We start from the raw sequence: 27,308 nt of genomic DNA, 5'->3' as shown, positions 1-27,308 counted from the left end.
CTTGCAAACCCTCAGTGTCCCAACATGTGAAAGGATAGTGTTGGGTGCTGTGGTATCAGAAGCTCAATTCAGCTCTCACTTTCTAGGATGCTTGGAATGCCTAAATCTACCTGTTGAAGACAGCCTTTAACCCCAGGCATGAGCAGCCCTGAGCTCAGCCATGCTGTCAGGGAGAGAGGACAAAGAGGGAAGCTATTCCCTGGTGAATGGGGCATTTTCAAACTAGATGGAGAACCTGGTAGTCGGAAAATGCATCAGAATCTCTGTTTCTAGGTATACTATTTGTGAGCCAACTCTAGGCCTCCATTTTACAAGTGGGAAAACTGGCTCTGAGAGACAATATCACTTGCCCCAAACCCAGTATGGATTTAGGCCTGGGTGGAGTTGAGCGAGCAAGGAAAGAGTGATGGGAGGTGAAGTTGCAGAGTAGTGGGATGGAGGACAGATTGTGGTAAAAGCCAGGTGTGATGGGAGTCACTGAAGTGTAAGAACAGGCAGAGCTGTGACCTGCTTTACATTCTGTAGAGACTTCCCCGGCTATGGTGTGGACCACAGACTGGAGAAGGTAGAGACAGACGGAGTAGTTAGGAGGCTATATCTTGGTAGCCAGGAGAGAGAAGATAGTGACTGGAACCAAGGACCAAGTGGAGAAGGGGAGCACCTGGTCAGATTCTGGACATATTTTGCAGGTAGGGCTGACGGGAGGCCCCCAAGGTGGTTTTTGGTTTGAGCAGCTGCTGGGTGGACGGTGTTGCCATTGGTTGAAATGGAAAATTGGAGACAGCGGCACTGGTTGAAGTAGGAAGAGAATCAAAAGTCCAGTTAGGGATGTATGACATTTGAAGGCACCCAGGGTGAGATACTGAGTAAGCAACTGGATATTCCAGTCTAGGGTTCAATAAAGAGGTCCAAGGTGGAGGTATAAATTTAGAAACCGTGGGGATACAGATGGTATTTAAAGCCAGGAGACCAGATGAGATCACCTAGGCATGAGTGTAACCTGTAGCCTGAATGTACTGTGGGACGCTCCAACATCTGGAGGCCAAGAGAGAAGACTGGAGGGCAGAGGCAAATCAGAAGAGGGTAATGTCTGGGAAGGAATGTGATTCCAATGGAAACCTGCCACTGGGAGGTTGGGGAAGGTGATGACTAAGAATGGACTATTGGATTTCACAGTGGGAAGGTCACTGGTGCCCTTGACAAGAGGGATTCCAGTGGAGAAAAAGGACATGCACCTGGTTAAGGAGGGTTCGAGAGAGAGTGGGAGGAGAGGAGGTGTGGCAAGTAAAGACATCTATTTTGTGGGGATTGCTATAAAATGGGACCGAAAATGGTGTGGTGGTCCGTGCGGAATGTGGGTCAATCAAGGGAGGGCTTTTAAAGAAGGGGGGTATCTCTGCAGGCTGGTGAAAATAATCCAGTAGAGAGGGGATGCTAGATGATATAGATGAGCAAGGGGATTGCAGGAGCAAAGCCCTTGAGCTGGCCCGAGAGGGTGGGAATCCAGTGCCAAGGGGGAGCGTCAACCTGAAGAGCAGGGAAGGCAGAATTTCAGGTGGAGATGGAGGTAGATTGATAGAGTTGATGATGAAAGAGAAAGGAATTTCTCTTCTGATTGCTTCTATTTTCTCAGTGAAATAAGAAGCTGGATCATCAGCTGAGAACAGAGTGGGGAGGCACATCTGAGGTTTCAGAGAGAGGGAGAACTTTTCATGTCAGAGCCGAGGAGGTTGCACTGACTCGGGAATGGAGTAAGATTGCCAGGCCTGGCCCTGGGGTGCCCTGTGGGTGGGAAGCAGTAATCCACGGGGTCCTGAGGCTGGGTGTCACAGGAAGGAAGGTGGCTTCGGGCAGGAGAGGATATAGCGTCTGCCTGAGCCTTTCCTAGCTCCGCAGCCTGGAGCCTGGGCAAGACAATGTCACCACAGAGGCAGCACCATATCCCAGGAAGTCATTGCCCTGGCCCAAGCTTTGGCTCAGGCTGTGTCTCTGGGAGATGCCCTGAGCGACCTCAGGCCCTTAACCAGTCCTTCTGCCCTGTCTCCTGGAAGAATCCTGGTTTCATTCCCAAACCGCTTCTTCCACTGGGAGTCACAAAGCAGGTGTGCCTTCCTCGCCAAAACCTGCTTGCCTTCGCTGTGCGCCAGGGCCAGGGCTGACAAGGCAGAACTCAGCCTCAGAAGCTCAGACACTCTCCATGTTTCCAAGCACCTCACAGAAATGGCACATCCACTTCCCAAAGGGCTGTGTCACCTGTTGGCACATCAGCTATTGGGCCCTTGGCTGGCCTGGCCTGGCAGCTTCGACTGACGGGGATTCTGGCTTGTGAAAACCAGTTAATTACTGCGTTTGAAATGCTTTCTCTTAGAGATGCAATGGTTCAGTAACAAGGGACTCTAGGATAATCAAAGGAGACTTGAGTGAAGGGAAACATTGCATTCAGTGAAATCCTCCATCTGACCTCCATTACACAGATGGAGAAACTGAGGCTCAGAGAACCTCACACTTGTCCAAAGTTATAGACTGAATCAGAAGCAATGCTGAGACTAAAACCAAATCTCTCAACTCCAAACCATGGGATGGACGGGAGAGGCATACCGAGTCTGATGTTTCTGCTGGGGTGATCCTCCACCCCACTGATTTAGAGGCTGTGAGAGGGTCTGGGGCAGGGTGCTGGGAAGCCTGCCAGGCTCAGCTTGCAGCCCTCCAGCCAGAGCTCTTCCTGTGGCCCCACTCACAGAAGGGCATTACCTGCTAGTTAGCACAGCCTCCCACCTTCTGGGGTTGTTATGGAAACCAAACCTGGAGGGGAAGGGAGGAGGGCAGAGAGGAGGGTGGCAATTCCTGCAGTCACTAACGGCGTGGGCTTCACCATCTCAAGATAAGGGTGGGACAGGAAGAAGGCTTCCCTGCACTGGGGCTGGTGATGGGATAGGATTCTCACCCACCACCCTTTGCTCTTTCTGCCCCTGTCTGTTGTCCAGCTGTCTGCCCCTGGCCAGCAGCAGTTTAGCCATCACTGAAGGAGCAGACTGGCTTGGAGGAGAGTTTTGCCAGCCTGAGAGGGGCAACGCTCTGTCCCCTCACGTGACCCCACACTTGCCACCTCTGCAACTGGCCCTGTGTCATACCAAGCATTCCTCCTGCCCTGCCACACTCAGAGGACCCAAAAGAGGCCTCGGTGGGGATCTGGGTAGAATAAGAGAGGCAGTAGCCCACCATGTCACCAACATGGTCCCAGACATTCCACACCCTTACCCTGCAAGTCCTCTTTTAAGACTTCCTCTAACTCATGATTGCTCTCCCAGACAGACACACGGCCACCAGCTGCACTCCTATTTCCAGCCACTCAGCTGGCTTTGCAAGCCTGCCAGGAGCACAGATATGGTCCTCCCTTATTCTGTCACTAAGCTGTCCTTGTCACCTTGGGACACCAGCTGCCTAGAAGGCAGACAATGAATGGAGGCCAAGCACTGTCTGTGCTGGGGACACTGTGCTGGGGGCAGGTTCCACCCCAGGACAGGCAAAGACAGGCAGAATCTAAGCTAGAGATAGGCAGAGTTTTCAATGGAGACACCAGGGGACAGACTGGGTCTGTAAGGGACAGGAGGGAAGCAAGGACGGTTGGTTCCCTCTCTGACCTGCACAGTATTCCACTTACTCCCTGTAATTAGAAGAGACAGCCTTGAAACCAGTATCCTGGGCAAGGGGAGCTGCTATCCCCAGGCACAGTTGGTAGATCAGCAGCCAAAAACGGGGCCCAGAGCCTCCAGCAGGCCAGAGCCATGGTTTCCATGGGATGGCAATGTCAGCAATATCCCAGGCTCAGCCAGAAAGTCCTGTGGCAGCACCATGTCTGGAGAGAGACCGAGAGAAGAATGTGGGACAGAGGCCTTAGGATCTGAGCCATCATGGAGAATGGAATAGCTCTCAGAAGTTGAGAGGGACCTTGGATCAAATGAGCAGGTGTATGTGGGCCAAAACAAGCACGGTGACTTCTGCTCCCCAGCAGACGATGGGACTGCATCTGACTGCCACACTGGAGAAAGATGTACATGCTGAAGTGAGTACAGGAGATGGAATGGAAACTACACCACAGAAAGGGTCTGGTGTCGCCAGAGGAAAGCAAGCTTTGGCGATGTGTCTGCTGACATCATCTGGGTAGGGCTTTGTGAGTAAGGAAAGATCAGCGTGGTGCATAGGGCCATGTGAAGATGGAGGGGCTCCTCCAGTGGATGTAGAGAAATCTGGTGTCAACCCAGTGTCAATTAGAGCTGGACCTATGGACCCCAGGGCATTAAGCCCCTTGACTCAGCTGGCCAAGTTCTTTCCTGTAGATATTCAAAGCCTGAAGGGGAATTGGGAAGCTGGGAGCAGACTGCAAGGGCCTGGAGGTCCAGACCGCCCAGCAGAGTGAGTCTGGCAACAGTGCCAGCCCACCCTTGCACTCACCCAGAGCCACAGGGCTGACGTCCTATGCCTGACATCACTCAGACACGTGCGTCAGACGCACTTGGTTAAACATCAGACATCCCGAGTCCAGTGTCCTTTGTTAAACACCAGACACCTTCGGTTAAATGTCACACACCCTGGATGCAAAGCCTTTGATTAAATGTCACAAGTCACTTGCCATTGTCCCGATGGCCTTGGTCACACACTGTCCATGGTCCTCGTGGTCATGTGGCCCATCTACTGCATGTTCTCATGCTCTGCTTGGGCAGGTCCCTGCCCGCCAGCGACCACCTTCTTACTCCTGTCCCTGTGGGGGCCACAGATCAGCAACTGTCCAAGTTCCAGGAGGGGACCCACAGCCGCTCACCCTGTTGAGCCTCGCTCGGACCCAAGTAGGACAGACCCCAGGAAGGGCATCTTGCTTCTGGAGGCCAGTCCTCTGGTGGAGACCTAGAGCCATTCCTGGAAGATACCAAGGGTCTGGGGGTGGGACCGGTAGACTTGTTGGGGAGGCACTCCACTGCCTTGGGGCCCCTCATCCTGCCCTTTTCTTGGGTTGCTCCTTACCTGTGAGTAGTTGAAGAATTCAGGCAACCTCTCTTCCCATCTTCCAGCGCCTCTGTCTTGGGAACTCTGTTTTTTCCAATGAGTATTCAGGCCACCTCCGCCTCGTGACTTCAAGGACTTCTGAGCCAGGCACAAGCTGATCAACAGATGGAGGTTCCACAGAAGATGTGGACCAAAACTAGGACCAGAAACGCACTTGCTTCCTGTATCACCTGACCTGAGCCTCTTGGAAAACAGGCTTCTCTCTTCACTCTGATGTGTCCCCAGCCCCAGACCCCACATGTGGCTTCATGTCATGGATCCCAGTGGTGTGGAGACAGTGGCAAAGTGGTTGCCTCCTAGCACCGGTTATCCATGGCACCATCACCAAGAGAGTCACCGCGAAGCTTGCCGTGTGGACATCCTTACGGCACTGAAGCTGAAGTCCTGTGTTAGGAGGGTTGAAATCCAGAAGAAAACCTGAGGGAGGTCCTGGGCTATCCACAGCACTCCCCCGGACCCCCATGGGAGGGGGTCAAGGGAGAGGGCTGGTCGGGGAGGGCAGGCGGAGGTTCTGCTTTGTAATTCCCAATAACTGTGGTTTGATTCTGCAGGTATGTATCAGAAAATATAAAACTAGGCAATTTGTCGGCTCTTCGAACTTTCAGAGTCCTGAGAGCTCTAAAAACTATTTCAGTTATCCCAGGTAAGATGCCCAGGTTTGCCTCTCAGATCTCAGCTACAAGTGACTCTCTCTCTGTCTTCCCCACCCCCTTTCGTCCTCTGACTGTGTGTCTCCTATTGGCGTGTTGTCATTGTCTCGTGTGTGAATTTCCCTTGTTACAGATACACAACTGAATTTGTGGACCTGGGCAATGTCTCAGCCTTACGCACCTTCCGAGTCCTCCGGGCCCTGAAAACTATATCAGTCATTTCAGGTGAAAATCAGGTTAAACGCCAAGGCTGGAGGGATATGCCTGGGCCTTTCCAGCCACCTGGGAGCCAAGGCAACCCTCCAGAAGGCCCTACAAATGTGCCTGTCACCAGAATACCTTTCCTAGGGCTCAGGTGCCAGGGGCTAGTGACAGTGGACATGCCTGTCCCCCTGGAGCCTCAGAATGGGCTTCAGGCTGCCCACCGCAGCAAAGCCCACTCTCACAGACGCCAGGGGGCACAGAGCACCCCACAGTGGGCCCACATTGAACCCAATTTTTTTCCAAGATAGTGGACTACTTTTCCAAACCACACTCAGCTATTTGAATAGCTAAAAGTTTTACATGAATTGCTTCAGCCTGAAATGTCAGCTTCTGATGAAGAAACCAAAAGAAATGTATTTGTGGGACCCCCCCCCCATACACACCTGGAATGAAAGAGGAAAACTCCAGCACGGTCTTCCATGACTGAGTGCCACGGCCCGCCTTGTGCCCCATCTGGTGATATAAGTAGGGCCAGAGCCCCAGCCCCATTTTGCGAAACCAAGTGTAATCTGTGGACAGGCATCATCGGGCCTTGGTGTCTAACAGCCCTCGCTGCATGGTGCGGTAGAGGTTTGGCAAACCATGCATGGTAGCCTCAGGAAGAAATTCTCCTTGACAGATGTTGGCAATTGCATCTGGGAAATCTCCTAGGCCCAGATGACCTCTCTAGAAATCATTCCACCTGTCCATTCAGGAAAACTCTGAAAAGACTTGTGATTTCTGAGCCTGGCTGTGTGATGTGCCGGTGCTGAAGCTGAGTTCCACCCAGGAGACATTCCTATCCTAAGTTTGTATTCCCTCTCCCCAGGCTCAAAGCTCCTCCTGTTTGGAGGAATTTGCTCTGGAGGGGCAGTGCCCAGTGGTTCGTTCCAGAAGTCTTTTCTGAAAGCAACCACACTTAGAATTGGGGAAGGCACTTCTTTTAAAAAGGCAGCTTGGCCGGGCACAGTGGCTCACGCCTATAATCCCAGCACTTTGGGAGGCCGAGGCGGGTGGATCACTTGAGGTCAGGAGTTCAAGACCAGCCTGGCCAACATGGTGAAACCCCATCTCTACTAAAAATAGAAAAAGTAGTTGGGCATGGTAGCGCATGCATGTAATCCCAGCTACTCAGGAGGCTGAGGCAGGAGAATCGCTTCAGCCCAGAAGGTGGAGGTTGCAGTGAGCCGAGATCACACCACTGCACTCCAGCCTGGGCAACCAAGTGAGACTCTGTCTCAAAAAAAGAAAAAGAAGGCAGCTGGAAATAGGTTGCATGCCATCATTCTGGGGAGGTGTGAGAGCTGACAGGAGGATTGGTTAAACCAGATGGCTACATCCACTCCTGATGTGGAACCTGGTGGCTCCCAGGCCTATTGCCTGCTTTGAGCTATGTTGCCCCCAAGGAGTCAGAAGCTCTGCTCTAAGCTCCAGTAAGGAATCTGGACTCCCCCTGGTAGGGCTAGTTATCTTGCCAGAGGAGCCCCCAGTTATGCTATGTTCACACTGAGCTTTCTAGCCTCTAAACCCACTGTTCATAAGGGCCGCATCTCCCCCAGGGCTCCCACAAGTGACCCAGACCCCTGCCAAGGGCCAGTAGCTAGGGGACAGTCTGCTTCCGCTCAGTCCCACGGAGCCACCTGCATTGAGACAGACATCATGGGCCTTGGCACACATAGACTCAGAAACCATATGGTCTCTCCTCTAGGGCCAGGGAACAGCCTCACAAGCACACACCCCACCAAAGTAGACAAACACACTGACCACAGGACTTAAGGCATATTCCTGGTGTGTTTTATAAGCAACATTTACAAAGGGAAATATTTCTAGGTCCTGGGGAAAAGGAGGAAGCCCACCAATCTCAGCCTAGCTCCATGGGACCTCTTCAAAGCTGCCAGCAATCTAGTGAGCCAGCAGGCTCTGAAAGTGGCCAATAGAAAATGCCGTGGTCGGCATTATGGAAGGCTCTCGGGAGGAGGTGTCCTCTGATCTGAGTCTGAAATAGCCCTAGTCCTCTCTAGACTCAAGTCGCTTTTCCATAAAATGAGAGTGAAATCAGAATTGGTGCTTTCCAAGGGCTCTTCCACCCAGCCCGTTAATTCAGTGGCAGGAGGATTTCCCAGTTGATCTACTGGGGCCCATCCCTTCCTGGGTCTTTTCAGAAAGAATCCTGCAATTCCGTTGCAACCATTCTTGCCAGAAGTGAAATCTATCGTCAGTATGAGAAATGTTCAAAGGGGTGAGTTATCCTTGGCCACTATCTCCACAGACCAGGTCAGGGTGTACTTTGCTGGCCTTGAATGGGATACTTCAGGCCAAAGAGACTTTAGCCTAACAATTGAGGCAGAGACCAGTTTGGGTATTCGAGCTGCTGTCCATCAGTCTTCACTTCGTTCCCCTCGAGACATGCAGGTCTCCAGCCCAGTAAACCCACCAAAGGGTACAGGAAGCTCCGTTACAGGTGAGGAGCACTGGACCATGAAGAGCTTGTGGATCCCACCACCACCACTACTCTGGGCCCAGACCTGCGAAGTCCACCCACTGCCCAGGCAGTTGCCAACATCTGCCAGGACGATTTCCACAAGAAAGGCTGAGTGCCTCTGAGCCCTGGGCAGGCAGCAGTGTCAGTGGCACCATGGGGAGGTCATCCTCTCCCCATCTTGTGTTTGCCCACCATGGCCTCCTTGCCTGTGGGTCACAGGCCCAGCAGCAGCAGGCACAGAAGCCACAGATGCTCCTAACACATTAACCAGCGGGACAGTGGATGGATGGAGCTTAATCTGAGATCCGGCCGCTTGGGACAGGGGCATGAGGGGCAGGGCCCTGCTGCTGGCAGAGGATCCCCCCATTCCCCATGCTCTGCTTGCATTTGTCCTAGGACAGTCGCTAAGGGCCAGACTGGTGTCTACACATGCTTTTCTGTCATTCTGCTATGTGGTGCTGGCTTCTGCAGGGAGCTAGGCTGTGCAACTAACAGATCACAGCCTCTCAGCTATGGAGAATGGGATGGATGGGGGCATGGGGAGGTCCTAGAGGGACAGGGTAAGTGGGAAGATGCAATGCAGGTCAGCCCTGTTTCTGAACCTTCCCTAAAGGTGGGCCTGAGCCAGCGCAGGCCCCTCAGACATCACCTACCATGACCCTGCCAGACCCTCACCCAGAGCCCACAGCACACACCCGACCACAGCCCCTAACCCCTACCCGATGGGCCCCTAGTTTCCTCCAAACAATCCACACTCCCTGTGCATCAAATAGAACCAACCCCAGCTGTGGAGCAGGGGGACCCCCAGCAGGAATGGCTCTATTTCTCCCCATCTCAGGATCAAGGCTGAGGGCCCTCCATTGCCTCCATCTCCTTTTCCATGGACTACATTAAAAGGGGTAGGTCTGGCACACCTTCAGACTAGCCAAAGGGGGTGATGCTCTGAGTATGTGTTTTCTCAAGAAAACAGCACTTTCCACGCCCATGCCATATATTTGGCTGGTGGGCAGCAAAGAGGAGCAGGTTCCCTCTGAAACTACAAAGCCAGCCTAGACTCCTGCCCAGGGAAATCAAGACAGAATCTCAGCTGCTGAGGAAAGTGGGGCTTGGGTCGCAAAGCCCAGGAGAAGCCTCCCTTATTCTGTCCCCACTTCTGGTTGCCTACTCAGGTCCCAACCCAGCTCAACTCAGGCCCAGCCCCCGACCAGTGGAGCACAGAGCTCGGTGCCCCTGGGTGACCCCGTGCTTGTTCTTGCCTTCCCCAGGGCTGAAGACCATCGTGGGGGCCCTGATTCAGTCTGTGAAGAAGCTGGCTGATGTGATGGTCCTCACGGTCTTCTGCCTCAGTGTCTTTGCCCTCATCGGCCTGCAGCTCTTCATGGGCAACCTAAGGCACAAGTGCGTGCGCAACTTCACAGCGCTCAACGGCACCAACGGCTCCGTGGAGGCCGATGGCTTGGTGTGGGAATCCCTGGACCTTTACCTCAGTGATCCAGGTGCGAACTCTCTGCAGCTGGGGAAGGCTTTGCGAGACCAGCAGGGCGGGGTCCCCTCCCACACATGCGTCACCAGCGGGCAGGCCTCCAGGGTTGTTCAAGCCCTGTCTGATCCCCCAGAGACCCAGACAGAGGACAGATGGGGAGCAGACTTAGGGCCTGCCTTGTGACTTCCCAGGCTAGATGGGGAGGTGATGCTTGAGGAGTGGGAAGTACGGAGTTAGATGGAGGGCCAGTTGGGGGAAGAGCAGCTGCAGCATTTGGAGATGGGACTGACCCTAGAGTGTTGCAATGGCAAGGTGACCAGCCTGCCCACAGACTGTCAGCTTAGGAAAGGGCTGGACACGGAGCCTGAGTAGTTGATGAGGCTTCAGAGTGAAGCCCCACCTAGCTGGCATGGAGATTTCCCGGCTGACATCAGTGTTCCTTGCCAGGATGCTAATTCCATGTACGTGTACCCTAGAACCCTGCAAGGGAGTTGGAACAAGCCCAGTGATTGTGCCAAGTGGTGTGAGCCCCTCTGTTGTTTCGCTGCCCTATGGCTCACACTTCCATTCTCCAGGCTGATGGCCAGCACCACTCTTGACTAGAGCCATTGGTCTGTTTCAGAGGTACATGCTGCTGCAAGGCCAGATTCCAGGCCACAGGACCCTGGGCCAGAATGACTCTGAGGGCCATTCTGAGGTTAGGGCCGCTTACGTACACCAGCAGTCCACTTTGGAAAACGAAACATAGACACTTAATGCGTAGTTCAGCAGTGGCCTCGTAACAGTGGTTCTAAAACTTCCATGTGCACCCAAGTCACCTAGAAGGCTCTGGAAAACAGATTTCTGGGCCCCACCACCCCTAGAGTTTCTGAGTCAGTAGGTCTGGGTGGCAGTCGGGAAGTTGCATTTCTGAGCAGTTTCCAGTTGACACTGATGATGATGGTTGCAGGACCATGCTTTGACAACTGTCGCCTAAGACAAGGCTAGGTAATGGTGAGTGTTGGGGACTGATGACTGCCACACAGAGGAGAGGACAAGACGGGCAGTCCTGTCTGGTGCAGCTCCATCCGGACAGACCACAGCATTAGCATGGTGACTATGGCAGGCATCACTTGTACCATTTTATGTGATGGAAGTGAGTACAGAATTGGGCAGTAGCCGGCCAAGGCCTCACAGTGACTCGGCAGCCAAGGTGGAACTCTGCCCAGACCCTTGCCTCCTGACCTTGGTGGGCCCCCTGAGTGGTTTCGGGTGGGGTGCAGAAGCTTCCTGTGGGGACAGCTGAGGCCCTGCCTAGGGCTTCCCATGTCTTCTGAGAGCATGGGGACACTGGCAGCAGGATGTCTGCAGAGGAGCAGGAGGAAGGCCAGAGGCACAGCCAGAGTTGCCTGAAGCCTGGCCAGGCAGAGGGTAGGGGCAGGGAAGGAGCAGAGAAGAATGAAGACCACTAGTGAGGTCTCCACCTCTCCAAAACCCTGTATGCAAGGCAGAAACTTTTGGGCCAGAGTGCCCCTCACCAGCATGATGTTTCTCTTACAGAAAATTACCTGCTCAAGAACGGCACCTCTGATGTGTTACTGTGTGGGAACAGCTCTGACGCTGGGTATGTGGCACCCACCACCCCGGGTCTCCTTGTCCTGCCAGGGGAGTCTCCTGGTGTTTTCTCAACTGATTCTATTTTCTATTTATGCCCTGACCCCAGGGACAGTGAGGCCTTCTTTCGTCTCCCTTCCCTGCCAGGACCCTTCCCCAGCTTCCCACCTTGTCCCCAGCACAGGGGAGACAGCTGCTGGAGAAAGGTCAGGGACAGAGCTGCAGGGAGAGCTAACGGAGCCCTGAAGGGGGGCTGGGACTGAGGGATAGCTCGGGATGCCTTCTACAGCCCCCTAACCAGCCCACCCCCAACTCCATTCCCTTCCAGAAGCTCCCCAGAACTGCTCCGTCCAGCTCCAGTCTTCCCTCCCTCACGCTGAGCTGTCCCTTGGAGTGAATGTGGTTTCCCCAGCAGCCTGGATTTTCCTTGGGATGCCCCAGTAGCCACGTGCAGCTTCCAGGGCCCTGTGCACACCAGGGTCTGGATCAGTGTGACAGTGCCATGGAGTGTTGGAGAAGTGGGTCACAGAGGGTCACCTCAAAGGAGAAGTGCCAAGTTTGTTGCCTCCTTCCTGTCACCAAAGAGATTGTCTGGAGGGTCTTGGGACATTAACAAGACACAGAGGTCCCTTGGATGCATCCATCCACTTGCTAAGTCCGTGTGTGTGTGTATCACACACACATACATGCACACATGACTCCAGACCAGCATTTCCTCTTTGGGAGAGAGGCTATCACCTCCAGCTCTGTGAACTGTGGATCTGCCTCACTGAACCAGTGACTGTGTGCACAGTTGTGCAAATGGGCTCCTGACATGGCCAAGCCCCAACCCATCCCTTCCAGAATCATTTCTCAACCCCATGGCCCTGCCTTTGCCCTGGGCTCATCCTGTTCAGCTCAGCTGAGGCTCACTGCTCTCCCCAACCCTGCTCTGCCCCATGCCCGTGCTGTACTCAACTCCTCATGGGGTAGATGGGCAGAGGAAGAGACATGAGCCAGGCTTGTGTGCTTCCTCTCTGTGAGGAGAGGCAACTTAATAGTAGCTGGTGATGGCGTGTCATATGGGCAGAAGGGAGCTTGATTTAGGCCTAGCAGAGTACAGATAGGTAGAGTAAAGAGGAAGATAGTGTCCCAGTGGGAGGCACGCACGAACAAAGTCACGGAGGCAGGATCCAGCCGCGTGGCACTAGGTTTGTGAAGCTCAGCTTCACAGAGCAGTGGGGTATACACTGGGTTGCCCAGGGCGACAAGTCCAGCCCAGCAAGGGTGTCAAGGTCAGCAGACCCCTGACAGCATGGAACAAAGTCTCTGTGTGTGGCTGCAGGACATGTCCCGAGGGCTACCGGTGCCTAAAGGCAGGCGAGAACCCTGACCACGGCTACACCAGCTTCGATTCCTTTGCCTGGGCCTTTCTTGCACTCTTCCGCCTGATGACGCAGGACTGCTGGGAGCGCCTCTATCAGCAGGTGTGTGTGCCCACAGAGGGACAGCAACTGTGGGTTCAGGGTCCAGGCTACACAAGTGACTAGCCAGAAGCGGCGCCAGCAGCCTCCCCACTGGTGAGAGCTTTGGAGGGGATGGGGACAAGGACCTTTGCTTCTGAGGGAGAAGGGACCCGCAAGCAAAGAAACTTTCTTTTTGCTGGTGATGAAGCACCAGTCCCTTCATATAGGATGCTGTCTGCTCTGTGAGGGGGACACTCCTTCTCCCTGTAGGACGGAATATTCTCCCTCTGTGGGCACAGCATGCCCTGAGTTGGGAGAGACATTCTGACATTCTGCCTCCCTCCTTGGGTGGGACACAGCCCCACTGTGTGCAGGTCATTCTCTGCAGGTCAGTACATGTCCCTCTCTATAGGTGGGACATCTCTACCCTCCTCTCTAGGCTATGGCTATTTGAACCCCTGGTACAACTAGACCAGGTGACTTGGAAATGCCATAACCCAGTAGGGGCCCCAGTGAGGGTGACCTCTGCCCCCCTTGCTCCCCCAGACCCTCAGGTCTGCAGGGAAGATCTACATGATCTTCTTCATGCTTGTCATCTTCCTGGGGTCCTTCTACCTGGTGAACCTGATCCTGGCCGTGGTCGCCATGGCCTATGAGGAGCAAAACCAAGCCACCATCGCTGAGACCGAGGAGAAGGAAAAGCGCTTTCAGGAGGCCATGGAAATGCTCAAGAAAGAACACGAGGTGGGTGAGCAGTGCCACCAAGAAGCCTCTAAGCCCTCACCTGACTGTGGGTGCTTATAGGTGGGGTACATGCTGGGTAAAGCTGGTTCCTGTGGGTATGGTGCAGTCCCTGCTGGGTAAAGGTATTTTCTGTGAATGTGGTATCTGCTGAGTAAAAATTTGGAACCTGCTGGGTTAAGACGTGCCTGTTAGTGAGGAGCCTACTAGGTAAAAGTGACATCTGGGCCGGGTGCAGTGGCTCAAGCCTGTAATCCCAGCACTTTGGGAGGCTGAGACGAGCGGATCACAAGGTCAGGAGATCGAGACCATCCTGGCTAACCCAGTGAAACCCCGTCTCTACTAAAAAATACAAAAAACTAGCCGGGTGAGGTGGCGGGCTCCTGTAGTCCCAGCTACTCGGGAAGCTGAGGCAGGAGAATGGCGTGAACCGGAAAGGCGGAGCTTGCAGTGAGCTGAGATCCGGCCACTGTACTCTAGTTTGGGCGACAGAGCGAGACTCTGTCTCAAAAAAAAAAAAAAGTGACATCTGCTGGGTAAGGTGGGTCCTATGTGTGTGGCTCGTGCTGAGTAAACTTGTTCCTATGGTCATCCTGTCTTCCAGATGAAAGTGGTGCCAGCTGGGTAAAAATGGTGCCTGCTAGGTGGTAGCTCCTGGGTGAAGATGGTCTCTGTGAGCACAGTGCATGCTGGATAAGAGATCCGTGTGTCCATGCACATAGTTTATTCTGGTCAAGGGATGCCTTCTGGTGGGGTAGTGAAGAAGGTCCAATGTCAGAGAACAGAGCTGTCTCAGAAAATAAGCACGGACAATGCTGCCCTAGCCATCACCAGTCCCCCACATGGTGGAGCCTGGAGGCTGGCTATAGAGTGAGCTATTAGAAGCCAGGCTGTGGGCACCCCACTTGTTCTTCTCACTGCCCCATGCCACATCTTCCAGTACACTTTTGGCCAGCTAAACCTTCTAGGAGAGCCTCTGCCCTCTGGTTCTGCCACTTCTCTGCTCATCCACACCCACCTCCCACCTGTTCCACACACTCCCCTCTTCCAAGACTGCCCACTTTAGCCACTCCTATTTTCCTTCCTGGATCTTGATCTTTCCCAAAATATTCTGGGTCTGTCTGAGTTTATCTCCATGATGTCCTCATTTTGGAGTAGGTGTGCAAGTCCACTTACTGATAGAGAAATCCAAGTCACTGAGAGTTGCCTGGCCTGCCTGAGCCTGAGGCTGCATGAAGTCTCAATGATGGAAACATCCCTTCCTTCACTCTTTTCCAGGCCCTCACCATCAGGGGTGTGGATACCGTGTCCCGTAGCTCCTTGGAGATGTCCCCTTTGGCCCCAGTAAACAGCCATGAGAGAAGAAGCAAGAGGAGAAAACGGATGTCTTCAGGAACTGAGGAGTGTGGGGAGGACAGGCTCCCCAAGTCTGACTCAGAAGATGGTCCCAGAGCAATGGTAATCCCAGCTGTGGTTCTAGCTTTTCCAGGGTGGGTCTGGCAGGAAAAGCCCATCATGCTAGGCCCCTGTATAGTCACAGCCCCCATGGTTGCTCCTCTCTGCCCTTCCTGTTTCCCATGGCCTTCCTTAGAGTAGGGGAGCTCTGGGCAGAGGGACAGGGTAGTTTTGGGTGTTGTGATATCCCCAACCTGAGGCCAGTATCCCAGCACTGGAGCTGGGGCCGGGGGATGAGGCCCCATGGTATGGGTTGGTGGGAGTTCAAGGACATGCCCATAAGAGTGAGGGGCCATTCCGAGTGCCCCAGGTCCTGCTCAGACCGGGCCTGTCTGCAACACCAGGAGCCTTCCTGCCTCCTTCTCCCTTACCCATCCTGAGCTCGAACTCCAAGCCCAGTTAAGTTTCAGGCTCCCAGCTCCAGAGACATAGATTTGAGGGGAGTAGAGATCCCAGAAGATACAGGATTATCTCTAACCCCACATCCCCTCTTCCAAGTACCCCTGACCCAACCCACCCAGTTCCTGTGTGGCAAAAAAAGCCCTCAATGCTCCGAGAAGTTTGGCTGAGGCCAATGGCACAAAAGACAGGCTGGGAGCACATGAAGAGCACATGTCATGGTTGTGTCCCCTCTCCTCATGCCCTTAGAATCATCTCAGCCTCACCCATGGCCTCAGCAGGACTTCTGTGAAGCCACGTTCCAGCCGCGGGAGCATTTTCACCTTTCGCCGGCGAGACCTGGGTTCCGAAACAGATTTTGCAGATGATGAAAACAGCACAGCAGGGGAGAGCGAGAGCCACCACACATCACTGCTGGTGCCCTGGCCCCTGCGCCGGACCAGTGCCCAGGGACAGCCCAGTCCTGGAACCTCGACTCCTGGCCACGCCCTCAATGGCAAAAAGAACAGCACTGTGGACTGCAATGGAGTGGTCTCCTTACTGGGGGCAGGTGACCCAGAGGCCACATCCCCAGGAAGCCACCTCCTCCGCCCTGTGATGCTAGAGCACCCACCAGACACGGTGAGCCAGCCCCGAGATGCAGGCACCAGGGCAGTTCTGGTCTCTCAAACCTATCACCAGTGCCAAGTCCAAAAATACTCACCAAATATTTGTTGAGCACCTATTATGTGCTGGGCTCTAGGTGCATAAACTTACAAAAAAAAATCTCTGCCCTCATAGAGCATCCATGCTAATGGGGACAGACAGACAAAAATCAAAGGAAAGCCGGGTGCGATGGGGCACGCCTGTAATCCCAGCACTTTGGGGGGCCGAGGTGGGGCGATCACGTGAGGTCGGGAGTTCAAGACCAGCCTGGCCAACATGGTAAAACCCCATCTCTACTAAAAATACAAAAATTAGCTGGGCGTGGAGGTGCATGCCTATAATCCCAGCTACTTGGGAGGCTGAGACAGGAGAATCACTTGAACTCAGGAGGCGGAGGTTGCAGTGAGCTGAGATCACGCCATTGCACTTCAGCCTGGGCAACAAAGTGAGACTCCATCTCAAAAAAAAAAAAAAATCAAAAAAGAAAAAATGTCTATATTGTGTGTGATGGTGATAAAGAAGGATAATAGTTAAATATGTCACAGCTAGTAACGCTGCCATGACCATCATCTGGGGAAGCCTGTTCCGAGCACAAGGAACAGCAAGCGAGGAGGCCCTGAGGCAGAATCTGCCTGGCCTGTTGGAGGAGATGCCTTGAGGTCAGTATGGCTGGAACAGAGGGAGCGACAGCGAGAGAAGTTGCGGTGACTGTTCCAAAGGTGATAGGAAGGGACTGGCCAGATTGTGAAAGGCCAATCAGAACTTTGGTCACTTAGTCAATCCTATGACAGACTCATGGCTGCCCAATCAGCCATCAGGTGTCCTTGCGGACCCCGGGCCCCCAACACACTGACCAGAGCAGCCCACCCAGGAAAAAGCTGAACATCTGGCTCAGCCCCCAAGGCCTGCAGGGTGCACTTGGAGAGGAAGGTAGAACGGATGGAAGGCTTGACCAGGAAGGTGGAGGGTGGCCTGAAGATGCAGGGCTCCCAGCTGCATGGCTTATTTCATGTCACTCAGACTCTTGCTCCATCTGTGGAACATGGTACAGGTTAATTAATCTCTTTGTGCCTCAATTTCCTCATCTGTAAAGTGAAAATTATACGCCAGCAGGTTGTGGTAAGGACTGAAAGAGTGCAACTAGGTCCAGTGTTGAGACCCGGACTTGCCTGGTGTTGGAGTCATCAGTATTATCTGTTGTCGGTATTAGTGAGCAGGAAGGAGTGAGGTTCCTGGGGCACACTGCAGAACGCCCAGGGTCCCACACTCCTCTGGAGCACAGTGTGAAGGGAGGAAACTGGGCACCCCTGGGGGCAGACCACAGCTTTAGGTAAAGCTGGGGAGGCCCTGGCCCATCTGCAGGGTGGGGTGTCTAGCTTCCAGGAACACTAAACCAGGCAGGTGCAGCCCTGGAGCTTCAGCCTCATGGAATCGGGTCAGCAGCTGGGAGCGCTAATAGAATTTCCTAATCTCGTTAAGGAGAAAATCATCTCATTGTACTGCACATGTCGGGAGGAATCCAAGTTCAAGCACTTCATTACCAGGAATTCTGACTTCACCCATTCTCACTTCTGTGGGACCCATTTGTAACCTTAAAGGGATTAGCAGGCCAAGACAGGGTCATTTGCAAAGTTAAAGGAATTAGCGAACCAAGATAGAGACATTTGAAGAGTCAAAGAGATTAGCAGGCTGCAGGCCCTGGGAATGCCTTCTGTGCTTCCACTGGGTCCCCAGTGACACATTTCTGCCCAGTTCTAGTCTGAAAACAGAGCACAGTGTTGGACACACTGTGGATGCCTAATCAACAAGGATGGGGAGGAAGGGCCAGCCCAGCAGACAGCTCACGTTCAGTTTATCCAGATTGGGAGGTAGGGACTGAAGACTTACTTTGCCCTCTGCTTGTATGAGACTGCCTGGTTCCAAAAGTCTAGATGTAAATGGGAGAAGCACACTGAATATCCATTCCTTTTCTCCCCCTGCGTGTTAAATCTTCATCCTCATTTCCTGCGGCCACCTAGCAAGTTAGAAACAGAGCTGGAACTCTAACCCAGGCCTTCTGATTGATTCCCAAGAATTTATCCATCCATCTAATATTTATCTAGTGCCAGCCTGCCATGTGAAGTGCCAGGCAGTGTTGAGACTCCAGGGTTATATCAGCAAACAAAGAAGGCAAGATCACCATCCTCTTGGAGTTTATACCATAGTTACGAAGACAGTAAACTAATCAATATTTTCAGGTAGCAGTAAGTCATGTGATAGCAAGTTGCTAAGGGGAGGGATGAGGATGAGGGCTACTAGAATACTTGGGAAAGGCCTTCCCAAGGAGGTAACATTAAAACTGACAGGCAAATGATTTTAGGGAGCCAGCCCTAAAGATGCAGAGGAATAGCATTCAGGTAGAGGGAATAGCAAGTGCAAAGCCCTTGAGGAGGACACATCCAAGGGATGAGAGTGACTAACAGGGCCAGGTGTGGTGAAACATTAAAATGATTTTCATGAGTTAGGATTTGGACTGTGCAGGACCTTCTAGACCATAGAAAAGTTTGGATATACTGTGTGAGTAAGATGGGGAGGAGTAGGATGGGAGGAGTTGTTGAACAGAGGAGTGACATTATCTGATTCACTTTTTAAAGGAATCCCTTTCTACTATGCAGAGAATAGAGGGACGAGAAGAAGAAAAGAAGCCAGTTAGGAGGCTGTTGTAGTGGTTTTGGGAAAGGGATGATGACCACCTGGACTAGGATGGTGTATTAGTCAGCTACTGTCATAATAATGCCGTGTAGCAAACTACCCCAGAAGTCAATACCTAGCAACAAGCCTTTATTCTCATGCTCACTTATCTGCAGGTTGACTACAACGTGGCCCATGTAGGTTAGGCTTAGCTGGGAAGCCCTACTCCAGACTGCACGCTGGCTGGGCTGGGCTTCATGCTGTGGGTTAGGCTCAGGGCTGCTCCACGTCTTTGTTCTGAGGCCCAGGCTGAAAGGGTGACAGTTACCCGGGGAAGCTCTTTTCATGGAGAATTCCTGGAGCACAAGAGCAAGATAAACAGCACTAGCCCAGTTGAGGTTTCTGTTCACAGCGTGTCCACTAACATTCTGTTGTCCAAAGAAAGCCATTCATGCCCAGGGCAGGGAAGTTTAATTCACCCTCGGTGGGAGGGGAAAGAGAGTGCATATGTAACAAGTGATAACCAAACTATGATAGATGGCAAAGAAGGAGGGGAGAAGTTGGGAAAATTTAAAACTTGCTTGTGAGTTAAGCTGGCCAAATTCATGGTTGCGTTGGACCTAGGGTAGTACCATTGCACCAGCCACCTCAGCCCTCTCAGGTGCCTCCACTTGGATACTTGACTGGGAGTTCACTACCTCCCTAGGCAACATTTCAGAGCAGTCCTACCAATGGCCAGGATGTCCTTAACTTGAGCCCAGATCTATTTGGTACCCACCCTATGCCCTGCTTCTTCTACCCTGGGTAGTCTAGGCCCATTAGATTACAGAGTTTTGCTATTGCATGCTGAAAAGCTCAGCGCCTGGGCTGTGGTCATGCAGGGCCCTGCTGAAGTGAAGGCTTTATTGGCCCTCCTTGGTTCTGTGGGAGGCTCCAGGTAAGCCTAGAGAATGCCTGCCTGCCACCTCCCTTCACCAGGGCTGTTTCCAGGCCTGGGTTTTATACTGATAAAAATGGTGCATGCGTGGTGAAAACAAACCCCACAGTGCAGAAGTACACAGTGCAGAAGTGAAAAGGGAACTTCTCCTTCTCTTTCCCTTCCCCCACAATCCCATTCCCCAGATATGTCCACTTTAATCATTTGGTATGCATTTTCCAGATTTTTTTCTTGTTTTTTCATCAAACTGTTTGCCTTGGAGATGCCCCCATGGGAGCATACAAAGAACTGCCTCATTCTCTTTGTTGTCTATCAGAGCCCAGAGTTGGATTGTGTCTATAATTGATTTGAATATGGTTGCTATTGATTGGTTGTTTTGTTCTTATGGTATTAGGAACAGTGCTGCAATGAACATCATTTATGTGTATTTTTGATGCACATATGTAATTATTTATGAAGTTAGATTACCAGATGAGGACTTGGAGGGCCAATTTAAAATTTTCTTGGTAAATCCAGCCTGACTGCCCCCACAAAAGACACAGCCTCCCACCAGCCATGTATAAGCATTGTACTTTATCCTTCTATTAGCATTATCTTAGAGCATGTTAGATTTTTTTTCGGCTTCTTTATGCTCTTGACGCTAGGAAGCTTGTGGTCAATTAAGACTCCCAGATCATTTTTGCATGTACTAATGTGTATGACAGCATCAGGCTCAGGGAGGACCTGTGATATGTGTAGCTTCCTGACCACACTCAGGAATCACTGCTGATGAGAGGCAGTGAAGAAGAAACGAGAATGAAGGAGACAGTGATTGGCAGGAGGGGTGGAGGGAGTTCTTAACTGGGAGGGAGTTGGGAACAGAGAAGCCTAGCATCCAGTGTCCCATCAAGACCTTCATCTTGATGGCATCCCCAGCCTGAGTCTGGAATGGCCACCCCAGCAGGACTAGAGCTAGGGGCAGGACTAGAGCTAGGGGCAGGACCCCTTTCTCCAGGCTGACGCCACTCTCCTGATTGCACTCAGACCACACCATCGGAGGAGCCAGGCGGGCCCCAGATGCTGACCCCCCAGGTTCCGTGTATAGATGGCTTCGAGGAGCCAGGAGCACGGCAGCGGGCTCTCAGCGCAGTCAGTGTCCTCACCAGCGCACTGGAAGGTCAGCACCCCCAGGTCATTTAAATACTCCCCACCTCTGCTGCAGGCACCCTTACCTTCATCCCAGCCTGATCCAGGCATCCCCCATTTGTCTTGGCCTGCTTTGGACATCCCGACACTGTCCCAGCCTTCTCTGTTCTGTGGAGCCTTGCCTGTCCTTCCGTCTCTTCTCATCTGTTTCAGCTTGTTCTCTCCTGGGCATCACCATGTCTGTGTTTCTCCCAAACACTCCCACATCTGGCCTATCCCAGATGCTTATCAATCTCATTCCATCGTCTCCCAACCATAACCATGTTTGTCTAGGACTATCCTGTCCTGAGCACACCCATGTCTGTTCTAGCTATTCCCGTATCTACTTCAGGCTATTCCAGGCATCCCACATCTTTCCCAGCCATTCCTGCCCTAGGCAACTCCACATCCCTTCCAGTCTGAATTTGGCACCCCCCATCCTGATCTTGTTCCCTCCTATCTCGGATGTATTCTCATCTTTTCCAGCCTGTCCTCGGCATCCCCTCTCCCATTTGTCCTGACACATCCTAGATGTCCACATCTGTCCCTACCCATTCTGTCCCAGGTGTCCTTGTGTCCGAACTTGCCTGTCCCCATTACTGTTTCATCATTTTCAGCCTGTCCTCCCCGAGTGTCCCCAGGTCTATGTGGGACTGTTGTCTTAAGCAGTTGTACGTTTGTCCTAATAATCTCTCCTGTCCCCATTTTCCCCGCCTCCATCTCTGTTTCCTGTCCCTATGGCCCTCTTCTCTCATATTTCCAGACTAAGGAGCCAAGACACAAGCCACCATTCCCTTGGCCTTCCCTGCCCCCACTGTCCCACTGTCATGTAGCAGCCCTGTCATCTCCCAAAGCAAGTCATAAATCTTTTCTGGAAGGTATTCCAGATACATATGGCTCAGTCAACAGAATCAAACTAACTCACTGGCTGTCCCCTCAGAGTTAGAGGAGTCTCGCCGCAAGTGTCCACCATGCTGGAACCGCCTCGCCCAGCGCTACCTGATCTGGGAGTGCTGCCCACTGTGGACGTCCATCAAGCAGGGAGTGAAGTTGGTGGTCATGGACCCATTTGCTGACCTCGCCATCACTATGTGCATCGTGCTCAACACACTCTTCATGGCGCTGGAGCACTACAACATGACAAGTGAATTCGAGGAGATGCTGCAGGTCGGAAACCTGGTAAGAGCCACCTGCAGCTGGCTATCAAATGGGCATCCTGGCAGAAGGGAACCTCGGGCAGCTGGCACAGCCTTCATGGGTAAGGGAGAAGGGATCCTGCACACAGAAGGATCTTTTGAGGGTGGGAATCATCACAGAAGACATCTTGGAGGAGGGAGGGAATCTCAAGATCAGCTTCTATGGAGCTGAGAAATGTAGATTTGGAGTGGGAGGGTGGAGTGAAAAGTTTATGCAGATGTTCACCATCTAGAAAACAAAAGTGAGCTGGGGGTAAACCTGAAATGTGTGGAGACTTGAGATTTTGTAATTTGTAGATGGAGGAGAGTGTGTGCAGAAGGAGGTAGTTCTCTTATGGACCGAGCTTGCATCAGTGTTGTTGATGGGGGAAATTGTGGATGAATGGTTGGATAGAAGGAGGGAAAGATGGAGGGATGGGTGGATGGATGGATGGATGGATGGATGGATGGATGGATAGCTGGGTGTAGTAAGTAAATCAGGCAGAGCCAGATTTGAATTCTGACTCAGCTCTTACTAACTAGCTGATCTCAAGCAATTTACTCAGTAATTGGCCCAATAAATATTTGTTGAATTCAATAAATGGGAAATTAGTATGACAATATCAACCTCATAGGAAGGTAATGAGGATTGAATAAGATAATATCTATAATCTGCTTGGCTCATAGATTGATAAGCAGTAAGCACTCAAAACAAATGATAGCTGTGCTATTGTCGTTGTTGTTAGATTGCTCCTGGAAGTCAGAATGTCTGGGTTCTAATTCCGATTTTTTTTTTCTTGATACCAAATCAAGTCCTGCCTCTTTATTATACAGATAGGGAAACCGAGGCCCAGAGACCGGAGGGATGACATAGCAGGGGCAGAGTTGGGCATCTCTCAGCTCCCAGGACAGGTCCATATTGGATCAGTCCAGGTAAACAGAGTCAGCTCGTCTTTAGAGGATCCCAGGGCAGAGTTGCCGTGAGCCCACTGGCCTCAAAAAGGAGCTTCTGAGATCACCATTGAGGTTGGTGTGAGGATGGTAGGGGGACTTCTGGCCCCACTTGATCTAAGCTTGCTCTTACTGCAGAGCCAGCCTGTCTCAGGCCCAGCTGTTCAAGTGACCCCCATAGGCAGGTAGGTCTCTCACACTGTGGGGTATGAGGATTTTCTTTTCTTCTTACTTTCCAAATCCAGGACTCTAGATAGTTCTCTGCAGGGCCTATTGAGATTTTTTTCACCAATTTGAGTCCACTTGCTGCAATTTTACTTTTCTTTCCTTCTGTGTGCAAACAGAAGGGAAAGCTACATCTCAGTGGGTAGCGGTCTCATGGCACTGTTGGGAATGTTGGGTGGTCTTCAGATGGTAGTTATGCAGGGTTTCAGTTGAGTGTGGTTTTATCAGGTTGTGACCATTGGGTTGGACTGAGCAGCAAGTTAGGTGTGATGAACAGCACTGGTGGCTTCACTGGGTCAGCAAGTTGTGGCTAAACTGCAGTTGTATTAAACTTGTCGTTAAATTATAGATAACAGGCAGTGTAGTTGGGTTATAGCTATATTTTGTTCTGTTTGAATAGCTTTATTGCTAGTATGTAAGGTTTTGATTTTATTGCATTTAATATATTCTAGGTAGTTTAAATATTAAGTGTTAAGAAACAATACCATAAAAATAAGCATGAGTAAATAACCAGCTTGGGAAAAGCCTTTCTAAGCATGTATCTGAAGACAAATTCCATAAAGGAGAAGACTGATAGATTTAACTAACTTTTTAGCCCATCATACAAATAAAGGTAAAAGGCAAATGAAACTTCTGTTTCCAGCAATATTATGGACAAGAAAATCTGAAAAGTCTCCTATTAATAAACAATTTAAAATACAGCAAACGTTCTTTGAATTACATAGCTAAGTGTATGAGAAAGTACAGTAGTTCCTCTTATCCACAATTCTGCTTTCCGTGGTTTCAGTTACCCATGGTCACCCATGATGTGAAAATATTAAATAGAAAATTCCAGAAATAAACAATTCATTAGTTTTAAATGGCACACCCTTTTGAGTATTACGATGAAATCTCACACTGTCTTACTCCATTCTGCTCGGGGACATGAATTGTCTCTTTGTTCAGTGTATCATGCTCTATATGCAACCTACCCATTAGTCATTTACTAGCGATCTCTGTTATCAAATAGACTGTTGTGGTTTCACAGTGTTTGTGTTCCAGTAACCCTTATTGTACTTAATCCTTATTCTCCAAAGCAGAAGAGTAATGATGCTGGCAATACAGATGTGCCAAAGAGAAGCCAAATATATGACAAAGAGAAGTTGTTCATCTCTTATTGTGCCCAATTTATAAATCAAACTTTGTCAGAGGTATGTAGATTTAGGAAAAGACATAGTATACATAGGGTTCAGTAATATCCATGGTTTCAGGCACTCACTAGGAGCCTTGTTGGAATGTATTGCCCATAGATAAGAGGGGGCTACTGTAACGGAAACCCGAAGTGCCAAAAACAAAAAGAAGCTTAAAAACCATAGCAGTAAATTTGTGAAATGGCTGTGTAGCTGCCCTGGGTGGGGTGGGGAGGTGTTGATTTGCATAGTCTGGAGGCTTGGATTTTAATGAGCATGTAGAGACAAGACACTCAACCTTGGGACAGTGTGAGTAGGGGTCGAAACTGAGTAGCCCCATAAGAATATGACCCTACATTCAGAAAAATGGTGATCCAGAAAAAACCTACACACAAACCCTGGGAAATGATAGAGAAGCCCTGTCATAGTCGGGGCTGGAAAGGAAAAAAGTAACCCCTGAAAGGCTGTGACTATGGATTTGGCCTCATACAGATTTGGGGTTCATATTTATACCTGAGTAGTCCTGGAACCTACATCTAAAAAATTAACATAGAAAGTGATCCTAGAATAATGTCTTGGGGCCCCTAAAAGGGAAGAAAACTTCTCTGGAAGGACACACCTTTGGCCCAGGTCAAGCTGGATTGCGCAAATTATAAAACACAGAAGGAAATATTCCACCATGAGGAAGAGTCAGCAGACACACACACGCACAGATACGATCAGGCTATCCCCTTAAAAATGTCACATAGTAGAATTGCTTGATAGAGATGATAAAAATGTTCATAATTGGCCAGGTGTGGTATTTCACACCTCTAATTCCAGCAGTTTGGGAGGCCGAGGCGGGCAGATTGCTTGAGCTCAGGAATTCGAGACCAGCCCGGACAACATGACAAGACCCTGTCTCTACTACAAATACACAAAAATAGCCAGGTGTGGTGGTGTGCACCTGTGGTCCTAGCTACTTGGGAGGCTGAGGTGGGAGGATCACTTGGATCCCCAGTGGGGCCAAGATTGCAGTGAGCTGAGATCATATCACTGCACTCCAGTCTTGGTGACAGGATGAGACTCTGCTCAAAAAAAAAAAAAAAAAAAGTTCATAATAACCAGAGACATACAATAAGAGATTAAAAACATAAGAAAATAATACAGCTTTGAAAAGGAACCAAATAAAATCTCCATAAATGAAAAATATAGCCATTGAGATTAAAATTTCAATGTACACATCAAATAGCATATTAATACAGTTGGGAAGATAATTAAATGATTGTAAATTTAGATCTAATAAAGTTGCCCAGAATGTAATATAGAGAGATGAAGAGAAGAAATAGAAGAAAGAAGGAAGAAAAACATATCTGACATTATTTTCCAGATTATGTTGTTGTCTATTTAAATCGTTTTAGAAAATCTACAGAAAGGCTGTTAGAACTAATACGAGAGTTCAGCAATATTAGTGGGTACAGCTTCAGTATTCCAAATAGTGTTCCTAGTCACCATCAACAATCAATTGGAGAAAATAAATTTTTAAAGTTATCACTTATGATCACAATAAAAACTATGAGAAATTTAGCAATAAATATAACAAAAGATATGCAAATTTTGTATGAAAAACTATGAAACTGCCAAAAAACATAAAAGAAGACATAAAAGTGGAGAGATGTGCCATTTTCATGAATGAAAGTATGACTATTGTAGAGATACAAATTCTTCCCAAATTAACCTATAAGTTCAATGTAATTCCAGTCAAAATCTCAATACTTTTTTTAATGGAACTTGACAAGATAATCCTAAAACTCATATGGAAAGTAAAGCAGATCAAGATAAATTAAGGACTAAGGTAGGGAATTTACCATAGTATGTTAAGATATCTTAGAAAGCTAAAAATATTAGAGTATTGATGCAGGGATGGAAAAAAAGATTGTGCTACAGAATTGAGAACATAGAAATAGAACAATCCATATTTGGTAACTTGATAAATAACAGAGATGGTATTATAAATCAGTAGGAAAAGGCCGGGTGCGGTGGCTCATGCCTGTAACCTCAGCACTTTGGGAGGCCAGCCGAGGTGAGCAGATCATCTGAGGTCAGGAGTTAGAGACCAGCCTGGCCAACATGGTGAAAGCCTGTCTCTACTAAAAATACAAAAATTAGCTGGGTATGGTGGCATGCACCTGTAGTCCCAGCTACTCAGGAGGCCGAAGCAGGAGAATCACTTGAACCTGGGAGGTGGAGGTTGCAGTGAGCTGAGATCGCACCACTACACCCCAGACTGGGTGACAGAGTGAGACCCTTTCTCAAAAAATAAAATAAAATAAAATAAAACAAAATAAATCAGTAGGAAAAGGATGGGACTGTTTAATAAATGATGCTGGGAGAATGGTTATCTGCGTGGAAGAAAATCAATTTAGATCCCTACCTCATATCATATTCTTAAATTAGATGCAGGGGAATTGTACTTAACACCTAAATGTGATAAAGCAAAACTTTAAAGTTTTTGGAATAACAACAGGAGAAAAAGCTTTAAGATCTTGGGGTTGGGAAGGCCTTCAATAATCCAAAAAAGCTTACATCATGAAAGAAAAGATTGCTAAATTATAAATTGTTAAAATTTGTAATCTCTGTACAACAAGGAATATTACAAACTAAGTGAAATCACTACCACAAACTGGAAATTGATATTATGATAAGTATTTAACTAGAAATACATGGAATCCAGGCAATATTGAAGATTTACACATCAATAGGAAAAGACGGATAGTGATAAAATGATAAAAACACAACCACAACAATGGACAAAGGAAATGACAAGCAAATCACAGAAGA

At 50.2% G+C, this 27,308-nt stretch overlaps 1 protein-coding gene across 5 annotated transcripts in view; it reads left to right on the top strand.

The window, feature by feature from the left end:
- Positions 1-27,308, top strand: part of SCN5A (sodium voltage-gated channel alpha subunit 5) — a 109,351-nt gene that overhangs the window by 30,342 nt on the left and 51,701 nt on the right. For 3 of the 5 annotated variants that reach the window (XM_033212071.1, XM_033212068.1, XM_033212073.1), the window contains exons 6-14: positions 5,845-5,936; positions 9,702-9,932; positions 11,459-11,522; positions 12,837-12,978; positions 13,504-13,701; positions 14,977-15,156; positions 15,802-16,173; positions 20,828-20,960; positions 21,909-22,147. In XM_033212071.1, the coding sequence (XP_033067962.1) occupies positions 5,845-5,936; positions 9,702-9,932; positions 11,459-11,522; positions 12,837-12,978; positions 13,504-13,701; positions 14,977-15,156; positions 15,802-16,173; positions 20,828-20,960; positions 21,909-22,147 (1,651 nt within the window). Of the gene's footprint in view, positions 1-5,612; positions 5,705-5,844; positions 5,937-9,701; positions 9,933-11,458; positions 11,523-12,836; positions 12,979-13,503; positions 13,702-14,976; positions 15,157-15,801; positions 16,174-20,827; positions 20,961-21,908; positions 22,148-27,308 lie in introns of all 5 variants that reach the window. The other 2 variants (XM_033212069.1, XM_033212072.1) reach the window with 1 other exon arrangement.

This window comes from Trachypithecus francoisi, unplaced genomic scaffold (assembly GCF_009764315.1).
Source record: "Trachypithecus francoisi isolate TF-2019V2 unplaced genomic scaffold, Tfra_2.0 Lachesis_group0, whole genome shotgun sequence".
Classification (NCBI taxonomy): Eukaryota; Metazoa; Chordata; class Mammalia; order Primates; family Cercopithecidae; genus Trachypithecus; species Trachypithecus francoisi.
This window is presented reverse-complemented; position numbering and strand designations above follow the sequence as displayed.